At 35.3% G+C, this 21153-nt stretch overlaps 1 protein-coding gene across 1 annotated transcript in view; it reads right to left on the reverse strand.

The window, feature by feature from the left end:
- The window catches only part of SUPT3H (SPT3 homolog, SAGA and STAGA complex component), a 449785-nt gene that overhangs the window by 247682 nt on the left and 180950 nt on the right, over positions 1-21153 (reverse strand). The window contains exon 3 of the mRNA XM_006149071.2: positions 4052-4136. Coding sequence (XP_006149133.1) covers positions 4052-4136 — 85 coding nt within the window. The remainder of the gene's footprint in view (positions 1-4051; positions 4137-21153) is intronic.

Below are 21153 nucleotides of genomic sequence, written 5' to 3' on the forward strand. Positions count from 1 at the left end.
CCCCCAGGGGGGATGGTCACGCCGCAATCCCTTCTCCTCCATTCTCCTCTCGGGATCTTGGACACGCACGCACACGCGCCCGGCGTGAGTTTTAAGCCACCGGGTCCGGGACACGAACCGCGGTCGACTACGTGGGAGTCCAGCGACATAGCCATTACGCTAACTGCTGGTTCCCTAAGATATCTACTTTCAAACAAAACTTACTAGACATGTAAAGAAAAGAAATGATTACATCTAAGAAGTGAAAAGCAGAGTCCATAGAAATAGATTCCAACTTGGTTCAGATATTAAATTTGTAATACAAATACTTCATAGAGCTACTAAATATGTTCACAGAATTAAAGCATAAAATTGATCTTATAGGTAAGGGAATAGAAAGTTATGAAAGAGGTTGAAATGGAGAGTATAAAACACACACACATATTCAGCTCATAATGGCTCCATAGTAGTAAGAAAGAATTAACTTAAAATGTGGACAGAGGCCAATATGAATCAAAACTACCATCCAAATACTACGTGAGTAAAAAGAGGTAAGCATTTATGATAATAAGAGGCTCTCTCATTATCAGTAAAAATACATATTATTTGTTGTTTTTACTAAATGTAATGGTCATTAGCAAATAATGTCCCAACTTCTATATTTCAAAGGAAATAATACAAAAGTATGTGTTTTTAGTACAAAAAGTGCTGTTACAGCAAAACACATTTTCAAACAGCTTAATACAAAATACTACAGCTAAACTGAAAAGTATGCAAGATTATTATATCTGCCATCTCTAATCTATTATGTATAGTAAAAAAAGCAGTGAACTTAAACATACTCAATAGAAACTATCAAGTAAAACAACAATAACAAACATAAAACAAAAAAGCAAAAACAATTCAGAGGAAAACTGAAGGCCCTCAAGTACTTGTGAAACAATATAAAATAGTCTAATATATACATAATTGAAATCCCAAAATGAAAGGTACAATAAAAAAATTATGAAATTATGACTGAAAATTTTCACAAACTAGAAGAAAATACTAGGGTATAGATCTAACAAGATGAACACATTTACAAAGGAAGATTATTACAAAGAAAATTAGTCCTAGACACAATAAACTGCTAAAGCACAAAAATAAGGAGAAAATCTTGAAAGCAGCCAGAAAAAGACTACATTTATGGGATCAGCAATTAGCATAATGGCTATGTCGCTGGACTCCCATGTAGTGGACCACAGAATTGTTCACAGAATTAAAGCATAATTACCTTCACAATATAATGTTCTAACTTTTACTTTAAAGACACATAGATTTTTTTCTTCTTCCTCTTCTTTTTTTTCTTTCTTCTTTTTTTTTTTTTTGGAGAGGTTGATGCTATAGGGTACATGTGCTTGCCAGAAAGACAGAGAGATAGCAAGAAGTCTGGGACCCAGAGGCTTAAACTCAAGCTCTATAGGGTACATGTGCTGCCCAAGATCCCGAGAGGAGAGTAGAGGAGAAGGGATCGTGGCGTGGCCATCCCCCCCGGGAGGTGATTTCTTGCTTTCTTTCTCTGTCTTTCTGGCAAGCACATGTACCCTATAGCATCAACCTCTCCAAAAAAAAAAAAAAAAAAAAGACTACATTTATATACAGGGGAACAAATGGTTAGCAGCTTACTTATAGGCAAGAAAATATTAGAATGACATATTTTAAAAAGTGGAAAGAAACGGTTACCAACCTAGAATTCTATACAGAGAAAAAATATGCTTCAAGAATACAAGTTAATAAAGATATCCTGGGATTAAAAAAACTTAGAATTCATCACTAACACATATATACTACAAAAAATTTTACAGGGAGTTCTCTGAGCTGATTGAATCAACTCAAATCTGTGAGAAAAGATGATGTGAATGAAACAAGGTATAAATGTAAGTAGAGAGAAAATATTACATATACTTCCTTTTTTGCTATCATTCTTTTAAAAGATATATGAGCCTTGGGACCAGCAGTTGGCAGATCGGACTCCCATGTAGTCGATTGCAGCTCAAGCCTCAGACCCGGTGGCTTAAACTCACTCTGGGCGCGTATGCGTGGCGTGCCCAAGATCCTGAGAGGAGAATGGAGAAAAGAGATTGCAGCAAGGCCATTCCCCCTGGGGGGTGACTTCTTGCTATCTCTCTGTCTTTCTGGCAAGTGCATGTACCCTATAGCAAAAACCACTCCCTCCCCCCCCCAAAAAAAAGAAAAAGAAGAAAAGATATATGTGTCTTTAAAGTAAAAGTTAGAACATTATATTGTGAAGGTTAATTTTATATAGATATATAGTATACACTATTAAAAACAGCAGTAAAGAGTAAATATCTCCTGTTCTTAGCAGAAGATATACAGCAACAAAGGGAAAGTCATGTAAAAAGGCAGTCAGTGAAAGAGAACTGTTAATTCAGAACTCTATATTCAGTACTTTAAACCTATTGTGCTATATCCTTTTTTAGCCTCTATGTTTTCTGATGAGGATTCCCCTGTACTAATAGACCTGTCAATTTTGCAGATTTATATTATGCTATTAATGTTCAAAAATTTGAACATACATTTCATTGGGTTGATCATGTTCAGAGTTTGTTCAGCTGACACACAATGAAAGGAGCTATTTGTACTGTAAACAGTACACAAATGACTGATATTCCTGATATATGTGGAACATGATATCAAAAATTCAGTATAAACAAATAAGAAAAGACCATGAGAGAGCTCCTGAGGGCAATACTGGTACTTGAGCAACAAACAGAAATAATGATAGTAGTAGATATGGATACCTAGGAAAAAATGTAGATGCCCATTACTCTGTGTATGCATGCATGTGTGTGTGTGTGTGTGTGCGCACACACACATATATTATATATGTATATAAATATATATATAAAGTGTGTGTTTATTTATTTATTATTATATATATAAATAAATAAAAGACAAAGTACAACTTGTCATTTCAGAAGAATAATTGTAAAAGGAAAGAAGAAAACAGAAGATCACCACTAGGCAAACACCACAGTAATAACTATCTCACACAAAATTCACTGATGAATGCTAAAATTAATAGGCAAAAATATTTTGGAAAGAGTATTTCCAAAGTTATGAAATATCTTCCTTTTGGTATTTATTAACTAAAAAATTAAAAGTAATTTTATAGTGGAGAAACTCAGCATATGCTACCATAAACAAGTTGTCAAGATTAGTATTACAAACCACACCTTGTTATGACACTGAGAAGGACACATTGCTTCTATGGTAATCTTGCCGATAATGCATAACCTCACTTTTAGAAAGAAAATGAACTCAAATACAAAATCGTACAAAATAACTGTCTAGTACTTTTCGAAAGTGTTAAGGTCACAAAAGAAAAGCAAACAATGAAGAGCTTTCATGGATAGGAGACAACAAATACATGATAACTAAATGCAAAGTGGTATCCTGGCTTGGGAACTAAAAATCTGATAAAATTCAAATAAGGTTGGTAATTTAGTTAATAGTATTCTACCAGTACTATTCTACTTCCTGACTGTGAAAATTATACTAGGGTCATGTATAAGGTGTTAATATAGGAAGAAGCTGAAGGTTATCTGGGAATTCTCTGTGATATTTGTGAAATTTTCTTGGAAGTCTAGAATGTTTTAAAAATATGTACTTGTTAAGTTCTAGAAAAACTATAGTAATAGATTAATTTAAAGCAGATAATTGTCTGCCATGGGCCAGGGGTTAAGGTAAGAAAGTAGACTGCAGAGGGGAAAAAGAGAATGCTACTAGATGATGAAAATTTTTTATATCGTAATCATGTTGGTAGTTAATGACAATATTCTGTTGATAAAACTCATCAAATTATGCACTTCAACTAGCAAATCTTGGTATGTAAATTACACCTCAATAAAGATGACAAAGAATTCCAGATTTAAGTAATACCTTCATTTAAAAAAGCATTGGGCTGTAATCCCAATAAAAGCAGAATACAGGGGCGTGGTGGCGCCCGCCCTATGGCCAATAAAGCAGAATACAGAGAAGAAATTCAAAATAAGATTATATGTGTGTTTACCAGATTAATTAACTGAGTGTGTACCACATCTTCTACCAAAACTGCTGTTTCATAAAGAGGCCTCCGTGCATCACCTAAAGAAAACCTGCAAAAATAAATAAATACATTAATTAAATAAATAAAATAGAAAACAACCAATATTAAGAAATGCACAACTAAAGAAGGCAATAAATGAAACATATTATAAGAATCAGCTTAATACAAAGAATACACATTGTTCTCTCTCAAATGACTGAATGGATATACAATTTTTTCTAGACAAAAAACAATGAAGCTCTTCTATACAAGTTGTAACTTAGATAGCAAAAAAGTGCAGTATTATATTAGGTTATTTCTAGACTTATATTTTTTAAAGGGTACTCACCATTTTAAAATGCAAAATTCTAACAATCACCATAATATAAGCAATCATAAAATCATGTAATTACATCCAAATTATCAGTGTGTGCAGTGCACAGTGATAGAGTATATGAAGGTAAAAAAAAAAGTATGTGATATAATAAACACTGAAAATCACTATGCAAAATGTATATAGATGACATCAACTAAAATTTCCAATTACATATAAGCAAATTTTCAGGAATGGATTACAAAGTTGGTCTTAAAATTCCCTTTCTCAACTTTCATATGGTGGACTACATATGTACAGAATCCTCTCATAGTAAAGACCACTTGAAAATGAACAACAAAAAAAAATCATGTTTTAACTAGCAGAAAAGACAAAACAGAAGTCAGACAAGATGAGAAAATAGTTACAAATACACTGTAAAGTTATATGTAATCCAATGTAATATAAAGAAGATTATGATGATAATAAAAATTAAAAAAAAGAAAATAGAGTTACACAGAATAAATGAGCACTATATCTAAAATTTATTGTAAAGGCTTATTCACAGCAACCAGAGCTTTGATTGAACAAGCTTAGCATTCAACATATACGGAAGAATGGAGACACAGGCAAGGAATAATGTTAGTCTGAAGAACTCAACTTGGAGTTAATAAATCTAACAACCAGTGACGGTGATACGTTTAGTGTATAAAGTAGGAAAATACTCATTCCACTGAATGCACGTTGCTTGCCTACTTTAGCCAAGGTTCTGAGTGAAAAAGAGAAAAAAAAAAAGAAGAAAGAAAGAAATAAAAACATTCTTTCCTCAGAATTGTTAACCATAAATTCAATTTTATGATTTGCTACCCACAGAGCCTAAAATAAATACCTAAATCTTAAAGCCAAAACTTAAAGTGATATATATATTGATAGTGTGCCCATAGGTACTTGGCAGAAACAAATGCAAATCACATCTTGGAGAACACATTTAGAACAAAGACCTGAAAGAATTTGTATAGATGACATATTGAAGACCATAAATTCGAAATGAAAATTCACTACATACACTAGGGAACAGTTCATCTTGAGTAAGAGTGAGCAGGACAACAAAAATACTATACTCCAGAATCTCTGGGATACAACAAAGATAGTACTAAGAGGAAAGTTTATAGCAATTAGTAATTATGAGAAAAAAATAGAAAGACTGCAAATAAACAACCTAATAATGCCTCTGAAGGAGCTGGAAAGTCAAGAAAAATGAAACCCAAAGTAATAGAAAAAAATAAATAGTAAGTGTCCAAGCAGAAAAAATGAAATAGAAAAAAAAAAAAAAAAACAGTAAAAAAAAATCAATGTATCGAAAAGCTGGTTCAAGGGAAGAACAGAAGACATAATCGTTATATTGCTGGACTCCCACATAGTTGACCATGGTTCAAGTCTCAGACCCAGCAGCTTAAAACTTACACTGGGCACGTGTGCATGCATGTCCTAAATCCCAAGAGGAGAATGGAAGAGAAGGGACTGTGATGTGACCATCCTCCAGGGGGCTGATCTCTTGCTTTCTGTCTCTCTGTCATTCAGGCAAGCACACACACCTGAGCAAAAATCTCTCTTCAAAAATAAATGAATAAATAAGTAAACTGGTTCAAGACCAAGTTTATTGACAAATCATTAGCTAGATTTAAAAAAGACAAAGAAGAATCAAATAAATAGCTAAAAAGTAAGTGAAAAAATTTCAACATGTATTTTCATAAGGGAAATGCCAATCAAAACAACAATGAGGTATCACTTAATCTCCATCTGAATGACTATAATTAAAAGAAGAAGTGCTGGAGAGTACTGCTTGGGGAAAGAAAATTAGAAGAGGCACTGAGGAAAACAGTATGGTGGTTTCTCAAAAATCTAAAAATAAAACTACTGTATGACCTAGCTATCCCACCATTGAGTATATGCCAAAAGGATAGGAAATCACTCCATGGGAGAGACACATATTATTCACAATAGCTAAGGTATGGACTCAATCTAAATGCAAACAAAACAAAACAAAACAAAACAAAAACAAAAACAAAAAAAAACAGATAAATGGATTGGAAAAATACGGTACATGTACAAAATGAAATACAGTTCAGTCATGGAGAATAAAATCCTGTCATTTGAAATAAAGTGGATGAACCTAGAAAATATAATGCTAAGTGAAATAAGCCAGACTCTGAAAGATTAAAAGAAGATATCCTTTTGTAAATTATATCCAATGTCTGTGAAACTGAAGAATTCAAAAGCTTAGAGAGAGGGAGAATAGCAGTTGATACCAGGAAGAACTTGGTGGAATATAGAAATGTAAGAAAATAAGGGTACCTGCAGGATGAATTACATTATATTTCAAGTTTACTTCTGTTCATTCTCCACTGATATTAATGGTTGTCTATGTGTAAGACTCTTAACACATGATTTAAAGGGACCAACAGTTAGTATAATGGTTATGTCACGGGACTCCCATGTAGTCGACTGTGGTTCGCATCCTGGACCTGGTGGCTTAAAACACGCTGGACAAGTGTGAGTGCATGTCCAAGATCTCAAGAGGAGAACGGAGGAGAAGGGATTGTGGTGTGGCCATCCCCCAAGGGGGGTGATTTCCTGCTTTCTGCCTCTCTGTCTTTCTCTCTCTGTCTGGCGAGCACACGTACCCTATAGCAAAAAAAAACCTCTCCAAAAACAAAAACAAACAAACAAAAAAGAAAACAAAGAATACTAGAACTATTATCAAAATGTATAACAGGACCTTTCTATGTAATGTTTAAGGATGTCAGATCCCACATGGCCAACTGCATGGTTCAAATCCTGATCCTGGTGGCTTGAAAACCAAGTTGGGCATGTGTGCCTGAATGTCTAACACCCCAACAGGACAGAGAAATGGAGGAGAGGGAATTATAATGTGATCAGGTCCCACTGAGGCTGCTTTCTTCCTATCCCTCTCTGTTTGTCTTTATGTTTCTTGCTGGCAAAAGTACATGCCCTCTCACAAGTAAAGATATATTTTTAAAAATTTAAAAAGAAAAAAATGTATACAACATAATGTACAATTCTTTGTTGAAGAAGATAAAATGAGTATATCCTTGACTTGATTATTATATACTGCATGCATGGTTTAAAAAAAATATTGTACCCAAAAGATATACATCTAATATAAAACAGAAATAATTTTAAAAAATTAAATTAAAAAATGAAAAAATAATGATAGCAGCAGAACCAGTTACACTCTATCTTCTCACCCAAATAAGATTGGTTTTATTCGATTCCAGATTCAAACATCTCTGTGAACACTAGGGCAGCTAACATTACAACTTCCTTGATAAGCATGTAATGAAAGTATGAAATGAAACAAGAACACTCATTAAGTGAACATGTGCTCCTCATTCTGTACACTTAAATACAGGAGGATGTATTCTGAACAAAAACCATGGGGTACTCTTTCCAAAAGCTTGTAAGATTATGACTCTTTTTTCCCTTTCCTTCTTTCCCTTCCCTTCCTCTCCTTTTCTTCCTTTCCTCCTCCTCTCTCTCCCTCCCTCTCTTTCCTTCCTTCTTTTCTCTCTCTTCTTCTTTTTGTACACATGTATGTCTTCCTCTCTCTCTCTCTTCATCACTCAAATTTCCAGTGGATACATGCTCTTGCCAGAGAGAAACAGATGGGGGTTGGGGGAGTAAGAAAACAACCTCTAACATGGCTCAGCCATGCAACAATCCCTCTTCCTCTACCTTTCCATCCAGCTAGGACCTTGGGCATGCACACACACATGCCCATCATGCCCTCCAAGTCACCAGGGCAGGGATTTGAGCCAAGTTTGGTCATGTGGGATCCCCCTTCCTTAACCACTAGTCCACAGGGCCAGCCTCTATGACTAACTCTCAATGCATTTTACCATTAAGCACGATCTTTTCCTGTTAAAGAAAAGTCTATGTATACAAAGTGCCAAAATAAATTAGAAAAGTGAATTACAGAGATATTTCCAAAACACAGAAAAAATTTTTTGGAAGTGTACACTGAATGTGACCCTGGTTATTGTGTTCCAAAAAATTAGTAAAACCTGGCCCAGCTGATAGCAGACTGAACTGTAGTGCTGGCAAATGGATGATCAACCATAGGTTTGGGTCCCTGGTTCGGCATGAAAATGCATTGCGAGTATGAACACATGCCCAAGATTCTGACAAACTGGGGCTAGGAAAGGGGTTACAAAGTGATGAGACCCTGTTGAAGGTGCTTTTGTCTCTCTTTCTTCCATGCATGCACACAGTCTAGCATGAATAGAAATAAATTTAAAACAAAATTAAAAAAAAAAAATGAAGGGGCCAGCCCCACAGCTTAGTGGTTTAGGGAGTGGGATCCCACATATGGCCAACGATAGTTCAAAGTCTATACCTGGTAGCTTGAAAACATACCACGTACAGGTTTGTGGGTGTTCCAAATCCCCAAAGTGTGGAGAAATGGAGAAGGGATTGTGGTATAACCACATCCAACTAGGAAATGCTTTGCCCCTCTCTTCTCTCTGTCTCTAGAACTCTGATGAGTACACATGCCCTCTGGCAATAAATAATAATAAAATAAAACCCCATTTCAGGAGTTTCTAACATGAATTTTTTTATAAAAAGTATTATAATTTTTTTAATTAAAAAAAAGACCTGCATATCAATTTTTTTACTCTACTTGACACCTTTTGTTAACAATCTATGATGAGATACCTGGTTCCATTACTCTGTATAATTAAATAATTGTTAAGCCTTTTGAAGAGAAAAGCAAGAACTTCAATCATGTTATTTTATTCCTCCAGGCCACCAAAGCATCATCAGGCCTTGACTATCTTATTTTTGCTGAAAAACATCCAGAAACTACCTTTCTAAAATAATTGAAACAGATATATTTTAACTACAATAACATTGTAAACTGATAAAGAACTTTTCTCACCTATTATTTAAAGCAAACTATAAAACACACAAAAAGGGTATTTTTTTTTTGAGAGTTTTTTTTCCGCTATAGGGTGCGTGCACTTGCCAGAAAGACAGAAAGAGACAGAGAGATAAAAAGCGATAAATCACCCCCCACGGGGGATGACCACACCACAATCCCTTCTCCTCCATTCTCCTCTTGAGATCTTTGGCACGCATTCACAAGCGCCCGGCGTGAGTTTAAGCTGCCGGGTATGGGACTTGAACCGTGGTCAACTACATGAGAGTCCAGTGACATAGCCATTAGGCTAACTGCTGGTCCCACAAAGAGGGTATTTTTGTCCATATTACACAAACTGGGAAACAGACAAGCAATAAAGTTATGGCATTAATGACAGTAAGTGACAAAACTGCATGACCTGAAACAATCACATACAAATGGAATTCTGTAGAATCAGATTTTTTGAAAAAAATATTCATTAAAATAGATATAAATGTGGTATACTATACCAGCACTTCCCAGATAGGGTCTAAGAGAAAAGTATACTGAAGATAAATGAGTTTGAGAAACATATTTAATTCTTATCTAGATTTGCAATGCAAATTAATACATTAGATGCTCTGAGATGTTAGGCAGGAAAGAAATTTCTAATTTTCATTGTACTTGCAGTGTAATCATTTTTTTTTCAGCTTTCAAAAAAAAACAAAATTTATTTTATTTTATTTTATTTTTGCAATTAATCTCTACTACAAAATGAATCTTGCCAGCACGAATACCCTGCATTTCAGTCCACTCAAAGACATTACCATACACCTTGTTTTCAACAAATAATCTTCCAGCTTTGTGTTCATTAAATATCTTGCTTTTCCTCCCCTTTGATTATTTTCCTCCTCCCCTCCACTGCCCACCCTTCTCTCATACTGTCTCTAGTATCCAGTTGCTCTCCATGCTTTATACCTTACAGTCTTTCAGTTTCTGCCACAGAGTGGTCATTCAGTATTCACGAGTACAGACATATAATGCCTCTCTTTCATAGTCTGGCTTTCTTCACTTAGCAGTCAGTTTTCCATATTTGTCCACTTTCTATTAAAGGCCAGGATCTCATTGGTTTTCATGGCTGAGTAGTATTCCATAGTGTATTCCATGTGCAATACTTTTACAATCCACTCATCTGTTCTTGGCCATTTGGGTTGATTCCATTGGTAATCATTTTTTAAAGCCCATTTAGATAAATAGCACTGAAAATCAATTTAGCATATAGTGACTTAAGCAAAGGACCCCAAATATACTACAGCCTAAGATGTCAGAACTTTAAAGCAAAGTTCTTAGGTTTTTAAATGACAAGATGATGGTGATAATAGAAAATATTTGGAATTTCAAAAAAAATTAATTTGCTCACTAACAAATATGAATTTTAGGTCTATATCATATCAGATACTTAATTTTACACTTGCTAGAAATTTTTAAATTTTTTACAAGCTAAGGAAATGAATGATTTTTTTTTTTTTAATTTGCTGGAGCGCACATGTGCTTACTGGAGACAGAGAGAGAGAGAGAGAGAGAACCTCCCCACCACATTCACAAGATAGTCACATTGTAATCCCCCTTCTTCCATTTCTCTCTCCTCCTTTCACACACACATGTGCCCAGTAAGTCTGAAGCCACTGGGTCCAGGATGCAAACCTCATCATCAGCCATGTGGGGTCCAGCTGCCTTAACTATCAGGTCACTGGCTGGCCGAGAAATGAGTGATTTTTAAGTAGTCACAGTAGTAATAATAAGCTTCCAGCAGGAACAACCAGTTTTAAAGCTCTTTAATGAATCATCAAATTACAACAGTTAATTTCTCAAACTCAGTCAGAAACATGTTCCAGAAAACATACCCATGTGGGCCAAACAATCAACAACTGTCTCATATGAGTAATCTCTCTTTTAAAGATGTCATCCTCCAGAACACTACCAATCCATAAATCCCATACTTCCTCTAAATTATACAGAAGATCAGAAGTCTTCGTTGCTGAGAAACTGTACTTAATCAGCACATATCTCTCCTTTTGGTAGGAAGCAATAAATCCGGTTTTCTCTTTTTATTTCAGACATTAAATGATGATCTCATTATATCTGACACAGTGTTTGGGAAAGTCTCTTCTTACAGACCTGTCAACTCCCGCTCTTTCTTTCCTCTTTCTATCCCATGGAAAAGTTAAAAACAAAACAAAACAAAAACAAAAACAGAAACAAAAAACAGCACAATGAACACTTACATTGTCTTTATCTAGAAATAGATCAATAGTTAACATTTTAGCATACTGCTCTTTCACTCAAAAAGATTTATACACACATGCACACACTTGTATCTTCATACATATTTTGTTTTCTTTAAATGGCAAACATTTATTAAGTGCTTTATGTGTACCAGGCATGCTTACATGTATTATTATGTTATTTAAACCTCTCAAAGACCCTACTACTCACTATCACTGTGCTTGTCCCTCCACCTCCTGGAGAGATATTCTTTACAGTAAGTGAAATTATGCTCCTTTGTTCACTTCTACACACCATACTTAGTCTTCCCCTTCAGAACTATTGATAGATAAATTTCAAATCCTTCCTTTAGAACTGAAGGTCTTCATAAATGTTAAGAAAGCTTGTTTTTAAAAGTTTCTTTTTAGGGACCAGCAGATGGTGTAATGGTTATGTCACTGGACTCCCATGTAGTTGACCACAGTGTAAGTCCCAGATCTGGTGGCTTAAAACTCACACCAGGTGTGTATGCATGCATGTCCAAAATCCCAAGAGGAGAATGGAGGAGAAGAGACTGCAAGCATGACGATCCCATCGGGGGGCTGATTTCTCACTTTCTATTTCTCTCTCTGGTGAACGCATGTACCCTATAGCAAAAATCTCTCTCTTTTAATAAAAAAGTATTTAATTTTTTTTTGGCTATAAATAGCATCTTTTAAAAACAGCTTTACTGGGACCAGCAGTTCGCGTAATGGCTATGTCACTGAACTCCCATGTAGTCGACTGTGGTTTGAGTCCTGGACCCGGCTGCTTAAACTCATATCGGGCATGTATGTGCATGCCCAAGATCCCGAAAGGAGAATGGAGGAGAATGGATTGCGGAGAGCCATCCCCCCTTGGGGGGTAATTTCTCATTTTCTGTCTATCTCTGTCTTTCTGGCAAGCGCATGCACCCTATAGCAAAAACCTCTCCAAAAAAAGAAAAAAACAAAAACAAAAACAAAATAGCTTTACTGAGGGGCCAGCAGTTGGCATGGTGGTTAAGGGTGCTGGACTCCCACATGGCTGACCGCAGTTCAAGTCCTGGACCTGGCAGCTTCCTTTCTCACTTTCTCTCTCTCTCTGTCCCTCTCTGGGCAAATTACAATAAATAAATAAAGTTAAATAAAACAATCCTTAACAACAACAACAAAAAAGAACAGCTGTACTGAGATATCCTTTATATACTGTAAAATTCAATTATTTAAATTCACAAATTCAATGATTTTTTCAGTAAATTTACTAAACTGTCACCACATCCAATTTTAGAACATTTCCATCATTTCAATACATGGTCTCATGCCTGGTCACAGACAATCTCCATTCCCATTCCTGGCCCAAAGCAACCACGAAATCTACTTAAACAAAACAGGTATTCTTTTCTAGTCTTCTTCAAGGTTAAAAACTCCTTACTTTTTATGATTCAGACCTCAGTGTAAATGGCATATCCTTGGAAAGACTTTCCCAACTACTACTGCTTAACCCTCTTTCATGGATCATGATAGTTTAGCATTTATACAGTTTATATGGTTACGTTCTACCCAAGTTTTTACAAAAAGAAAAGGTTTCAAGACTTTAATATACAGAAGAAATAAAAACTTATAGCCTAAATCATGAACAAATCCTAAGCCAAATATGAAGTCCTGTAACAAAGACACATCCTTGAGAAAACAGATTCACTAATTAGTATTTGTGGGCTAGAAAGAGATGACTGGGTCAGCTCCATGGCCTGGTGGATAAGGCAACCAGATCCCAAATGGCCAATCTCGTGGTTCAATGCTAGACTTTGTGGCTTAAAAAACACACTGAATATGGGTGCGTGTGTGCCCAAAATATCAAAAGGATGAGGAGATAGAGGAAATGAGAGTGCAGTTGACCATTCCCCATGGGAGGGGGATGCTTTCTCCTTTCCTCTCTGTAGCAAGTACACAAGATCTCTAGGGGGGGAAAAAAAAACAAAAACAAAACAAAACAACAACAACAACAACAAAAACTTGAATCACCATTCCAGGTGCCGTTGTCTGGAATACTCTAACTCATTCAGAATAACATTATGGGAGACATTGTTGAACATCTTGCTGAAAACATTTACTCTACTGCAATCGCATTATCCTATCTAAAGAAAAATCATTTTAATCTGATATGAATCTGAATTCATGAAACTTCTTAGTAGCTATGGATCCAGATTTTGTTTTAAACCGATGCAAAATTCACCGTGGTATAATGACTAGAATCTCCCTTTCCCCACCATTTTTTAAAGTAAAACAAACTCAAGCCAAAAATGTATCTTAATTATATTTCCTTAAATAGCACTCTAGGAAAACCACCTGGCAATAATTAATACCACTACTATACATAATCTCTCTCCTAATGTGGTTGTAGTTGGAGAATTTAACCTACCTAAAACAGTGCCAAGTTGTTATATTACCAATTAAGCACCTTGAAAATTAATTGTACAAACATTGTGGCTGCCAATAGAAAAATACATAATATATTCCATGTATACTACATAATATATTTCACTTGCTTCTTCACCAGAGATTCAATTTGAATCAGCAGGTGTAAAATACAATTCTCTTTTTTAGATTATATAAGCTGGATCACAGTCACTCATGATCCGAGAAATTAAGTGTATCTCCAGTCTCAACAATATATTTCAAAAATGGAATTTAGAATGCCAGAGGAAACATATTTTCAGTTTATACTCCAGGACATGGGTAAAAGAGAGAAGACATGAGAAACAGGTCAAGATTTAATTAATTATATGTAGCAATTCTGAAAATAAACACAAAGCATACATTGGTTGATCTTTTAGTCTTACTTTATATTACAGTCTACAACTTAAAATTTTTGGTATTATAAATAAGAAACTTTTATAGATGTCTAAATGCACTATCACTGAAACTCATATATTAATCTTCAGATTATACTATAATAAATTAGCCTATACATCTAGAAGGTTATAATGAACACATGAAGCCTTCCAAGTGTACTACAAATATGAATAAAAGTATGTATCTATGCACCTACAACCACCAGCTTATAAAAGAGTAAGAATCGTCTAGGTACTAGCTCTGTGGTAGCAAATAAAATGGCTAATAGTAATTAAAATAAATAAAATAGTAGTTAAGACCTTGGCAAGAACCTTCACAGAATCCTACAATCTCCTTATTCCTTTGCTTGATAGGTAAGTCTCTGAAATCTGGCTTCAGTCTTTTTTTTTTTAGAGGTTTTTGCTATAGGGCGCGTGCGCTTGCCAGACAGACAGAGAGAGACAGAGAGACAAAAAGTGAGAAATCATCCCCTGGGGGGATGGCCATGCTACAATCCCTTCTCCTCCATTCTCCTCTTGGGATCTTGGGCACGCACGCACACACGCCCGGCGTGAGTTTAAGCCACCAGGTCTAGGACTCGAACCGCGGTCGACTACGTGGGAGTCCAGCGACATAGCCATTACGCTAACTGCTGGTCCCAGTCTTTTTGTTTGTTTGTTTGTTTGCAGACTTTTTTCGCTATAGGGCGCATATGCTCGCCAGAAAGACAGAGAGACAGAGAGACAGAAAGCGAGAAATCCCCCCCATCACCCCCCAGGGGGGATGGCCATGCCGCAGTCTCTTCTCCTCCATTCTCCTCTCGGGATCTTGGACACGCATGCACACGTGCCCGGTGTGAGTTTTAAGCCACCGGGTCCGGGATGCGAACCGTGGTGGACTACATGGGAGTCCAGAGACATAGCCATTACGCCAACTGCTGGTCCCTAGAAGCTATTTTGATGAGATTTATCTTAGATCTGATTTGACTGTAATCTCACATAACAAGAGTCCTCCCCCTGGGATGTAGATTCAGTGGGCACAAAAACTAGATATTAGTAGAATAATCTAAATCTTTAGGTCAGTAGGATGAGAAAGGATAATTTCAAATGTCTGATACTAGTGGACATAACGTTAGCAGGAAAGCGCCAATATTAGAAACACTTAGGGTGAAATATATAGGATGGTATTAATTTGTGCAGTAGAGATACAGAGCAAAGAATTATAGGATGTATTTTTTAGAAATTTTAACCTTTTCTTTCTTTATTTCTATTTATTTTTATTTCCAGAAGGTAATTTTTATTTCCTAGATGCACTCTCCAGCAAAAAAAAAAAAAACAGAGAGACCAATGTGGTCTAGTCATACCACAATCCCTTCTCCTCCATTTCTCTATCCTGTCAGGATTTGGGTGTGCACGAACATATACCTGGCATGTTTTTCAAACTGCCAAATCAGGATTTGAATTGTGGGAATGGCTCCTTAACTACAAGGCTAAGGGCTGACCAGAAAATTTTTTATTAATATTATTTATACATTAAATCATTATACATCATTTAGATTGTGAACTTCAAAGATGCAAAAGGAAGAGGGACCTTATTATTCCTTTTCTTCTGTAATCTCACACTATCCCCCATGCCCAACTGCTTCTGCACTTTTGACTTGGCTAAAACAGTTTTCTTGAATGCTTTTCTTCACCTTTCATTACCTGTTTAACACCATCTTAACTTTCTTTTTTTTTTTCTTTTATCTTCTTTATATTACATTGGATTACATATAACTTTACAGTGTATTACATTGTTTTTTCAAAAGAGAATGCCATGCATGTCCGTCAGTACAGAGACATTAATCTCCCCACTTCAACATTAAATATCTTTTCTGATCTTAACTTTCTAAAGTCTATGTCAAATGTCTCCTCCTTTAAAAAAACTTCTCTAACTTCTAGACCATGAATAAATAATTATACTCTCAGAAATTTGTACAAACATATTTCTAGCATAAGAACTCTGCATTTGTGTAATTAAATGATGGTAAAGACCTAGTCTTTATTTTCCCTGTCCCTGGCACATAATAGAAATTCAATAAATGTTTATGAAATAACAGCATAAAGAAAGAGTCCACATGTCATTAAACTGACTGGAGACGAGTGAAATATTAAAGGCAGCTGACATTTAAAAAAAAATCTGAAAGGATATAAGATTAAGAATCAATATAGTGGGAACCAGCAGTTAGCATAATGTCTATGTCGCTGGACTCCCACGTAGTCGACTGCGGTTCGTGTCCCGGACCCGGTGGCTTAAAACTCACGCCAGGCGTGTGTGCGTGCATGTCCAAGATCCCAGGACAAGAATGGAGGAGAAGGGATTGCGGTGTGACCATCCCCCCTGGGGGGTGATTTCTCGCTTTCTGTCTCTATGTCTCTCTCTGGTGAGCACATGCGCCCTATAGCAAAAACCTCTCCAAAAAAAAAAAAAAAAAAGAATCAATATAGTAAGAACCGTGATGATGTGAATAATGACGAGGAAAATGACAATCAGCGGATAATATTTATATTACATACTGAGAATTTATTGTTTGCTGGATACCATGAAACTGTTTAAAATGTAAAAACAACCCTATGAGGTAGATATTATTATTACAGACTTAGCATCGCTAAGCTGAAAATCCCAAATGAAAAATTCCACACTTAACTTCATGTGATGAGTTGTAGTCAAAATACTACCATACTAAAATATTGCATAAAATTATCTTCAGGCTATATGTATAAGGTTCATATGAAATAAAAATTAATTTCATATTTAGACTTGAGTCCCAAACCTAAAATATCTTGTTATGCATATGCAAATTTTAAAAAATCTAAAATCCCAATACTTTGGGTTCCAAGTACTCTGAATAAGAAATACTGAACTCATAACTCATATCTCTACTTCTAGAGGGGAATTAGATTACACAAGATTACTTTTCTTAAAAAAATTTTGCTGGAGAGAGAGACACACACATAGATATACACAGAGAGAGGGAAAGTGAGAAATCACCCCCTAAGGGAGATTGCCAAACTGTAATCCCTTCTCTTCCATTCTCCTCTACGAATTTTGGGCATGTACACACATGAGCCCAGTGTGAATTTCAAGCTGCCAGGTCTGGGATTTGAACTATAGTCTGCCACGTGGGTGTTCCAGCACCTTAACCACTACACCAGCTACTGACTCTGCAAGGCTACAATTTTAACGAGTGGGGAAAACATGAATTTTGATTCATACCAGTCTGACTGTAAACTCTGAAAATCAAACCCCTTGCTGCATGGGGGTGAGGTGAGGTGGAGTTCCACAATTTTTAACTGACACAAAAATGCATGCATTGGAGAAGAGGTTAAGAAACATGATATAAGAGATTAAAATATACTGACAATACATAGTCTCAAAAAAATCATAAAACTATTGTCAAATGGGCAGAGTATAATGTAATGCTCAATGATGAAGATAAATATGCATATAGCCTTGATTTGATTACTGCATGCTGCATGCATGCTTTAAAAAAATCATGCTTTACTCTACGAAGATGTACATAGAATATGTATAACCCAGAAATCATGAAACAAAAACTTTAATAAATCAAATGCCTGACTACTCTACAATGTTAGCTTTTTTAAAAACTGAAATAACTTCAGATGTAATTTATTTCCATTTCCAACACAATAAAAACGTAAATTAAAAGATCATATAAACATATATCCAACTAGAGTGGCTACAAGACAGTACCAGATAACAGTTTGATAAAATTATAAATGACTTTTTGACAACGAAGTGTAGAACATGAAGAATTGCAAACCACTGTATAAAGGCTACAATAACAGTGTTTATTTTTTTAATTGTGTGTGTGTGTGTATGTTTAACATTTTTATTTTTAACTCTGCTTCGGTAGTACAAAAGTTATAAAAGCACAAACCAGAGAGTTAAAAATACATTTGACACTCGAAATGGTGGAAAATTAAGAGTAAAAATCTGGAAAAATGGAATAGAAAATTCTTTTTATATGAATAGCTAGAAAAGGGAATCTACTAAAATGGAAGAAAATAATCTTCCAAATCAAATGCAAATAAATGGCTTCTTCTCTATTTATTCAAATAACTAAGATTATTGCATAAAATTAACCTTATTTAATCATTTGAAAAGCGAAGTATAGATACTAAAATCATATTCTTGGTAAAATCCATGCATAAGTCACAAAGAAATTCCTGGGATTGTAAAATAGAGTTCAGAAATTATTCTACTAAACAATACAAAATTTTCAACACTAAAGTTGGCAAAACATGCTTTACTGCAAAAGTATTAGAATGGTAAGAATTATGTTAACTGTGAATATTGGATGCACAATACAGATAATACATAGAGATTAAAAATCGATACCTAAGAACAGGTAATCAGGTATGTAATTATCAATATATCAAACTGAAATTTTTCTTGCAATTTAAATATATTAATACCATTCATACATCATATAGAGAAAGTTTGATAATCAGAAAAATTCAAGGAAAATCTCAGCCCTAGGATTTCCCAAATGACTCTAGGAATCTAGGATCTCCAATTTCCATAATCTCAAATTACTAAGGAATTAGAGCTTCTTCAAGTGTGAACAAAGTCCCTGTCTCAAACACCTTGGAGAATCTCCCCTTATCCTTTACAGGGAAAATACTTAGGCAACTCTGATGGGGAAAAAAAAAAAAGGAGGGGGACGTTTTCTGCCTGGGTCCCAAAGATACATAGGATTTGACTCCTTGAGTATCGGTTAGGAACTATAATATTAGGTATACAATCTGAATTATCTGAGCTGCAGGGACCTCCTCCTGCTTCCAAATGCCAAAGATTTCCATAAAACCTATGAAATTATGTTTAGATGACTGTCCAAGTGTGTCTTTGACAGTTGCATGACTCCAATTAATATTGAACATTTCAAATTAAATTGCTCATAATATACTATACAATTCTTCCCTAAATTTGCAGAGCTCATTTCTACTTTCTTAAAAACTCTAAGTGAAGAGAGTTACGAGAAGTTTCAATTTTTAAAACTGAAAGAGAAAAATGAACGAAGTACCAGAGGGCAGAAACTGCATTTTCTACATACTCGTATATAAATTTTAACTTAAGGAAATGCAAAATCAATCTGTTTACTGTTACTATATTTTCACAAAGGTGTATCTTTATTACACTATTAAAATCCAATAGCCTAAAATAACCTCGTCCAGACATGGTGTGGGTGCTGGAGGTGGGGGCCTGGCAAGGAAGTAGAAAACTAACAAGGCTGTCTGAAGCACTTTCAGTACACGTTGTAAGAATAACCCATAACAGGAAAATATTGGTTCAATTAAATATAACTACCTCAATTTTCTTAAAATCACACACACTTTACATAGTTAAAGATCTTACATATTAATACTTTCTCTTTCAAAAATTTGATTTAGGAATAATTTCCCTGCATCTTTGCAATTAAAAAAAAGGATTTTACAAATTTTATAAAATAATTGATGTTTAAAATGTCTCTTTTTAAATCTATTTGCAAAGAAAACAATACAACGGACTTTGAAAGGGTACTAAACCCACCATCACTAATTTTATTTTGGAAACTAACTCTATCCTAATGATAATGATGTTAGGCTAAATCAGCACATAAAAAATTAAAGTAGTAAAGAGAGACAGAATTGCTCCTACTCCCATAAAATTGTGTAAAAAGGAAACAAATTAGGAATATCATTAAAGAGAATACATGTTAGGAGATATTTTAAACTTAAACAAGAGGAGGCACTTTATGAATACTTCCTAAGTTTAAATCACACTGAACTCTACATTTTTAGGTCCACTTAATAAGAATCATCATCTGCAAATTGTTACATTCTTTCATTTTGGATTCTACAATGAAAATGAAAGGCAGAAATTTAAACTATATATGTTCTATTTTCAGCTTTACATCAGTTAAATAATCCAAGTACACTAATTTTTAAGAATTATTTTCTTTATTCATGATAGAGCACATGTGCCCACATATGAAAGAGACAGAGAGGAGAGTTCCCTCCACAGATTCTGGTTGTGTTGTGACCCCCTTTCTCTAGTCCTCCAGCCTGCTGGGTCTCAGGTACTTGCATGTTTCAGGTTGACTAGGTCAGGATCCAAACCTCAGTCACCATGTGGCAGTCAGCTTCACTTATTTGTTTGTTTCTTTTTTTTTTTTTTTTTTTTTTTGCCATAGGGTGTATGCACTCACCAAAGATAGAGAGAAAGACAGAATGGAGGGAAAACTGAGAGAAATCACCCCCTAGAGGGATTGGCCACACTGCAATAGTTTGTCCTCTTCTCAGGATTTTGGTCACCCATGCATACGCTCAGCTTGTTTGCAGGCTGTGGGATTTTGGCCTAGAACCATGGAGTCAGCCAGGTGGGATACAGGGCCTTAACCACCACGCCTCCTGCTGGCCCTCAGCAACCAGCTTTTCTTTAGCAGCAGGTTACTGTTGCACCCCGAAGATATTGATAGCACCTTGATATATGATAACACAGATTTATTTAGTATTTCACTTACATAGATGCAAAAATTAACTTATAAGTATAGTAATAAATTAGACCCTTATTTTTCCTTTTTCTTTTTCTTTTTTTTCTTTTTCATTTGCTATAAGGCATGTGCAATCATCAGCAAGAGAGAGAAAGCCAGAGAGAGAAAAAGCACAACGCAATCCCTTTACCCCTATTTTCC

Source organism: Tupaia chinensis, unplaced genomic scaffold (genome assembly GCF_000334495.1).
Source record: "Tupaia chinensis unplaced genomic scaffold, TupChi_1.0 Scaffold000252_1, whole genome shotgun sequence".
NCBI lineage: Eukaryota > Metazoa > Chordata > Mammalia > Scandentia > Tupaiidae > Tupaia > Tupaia belangeri.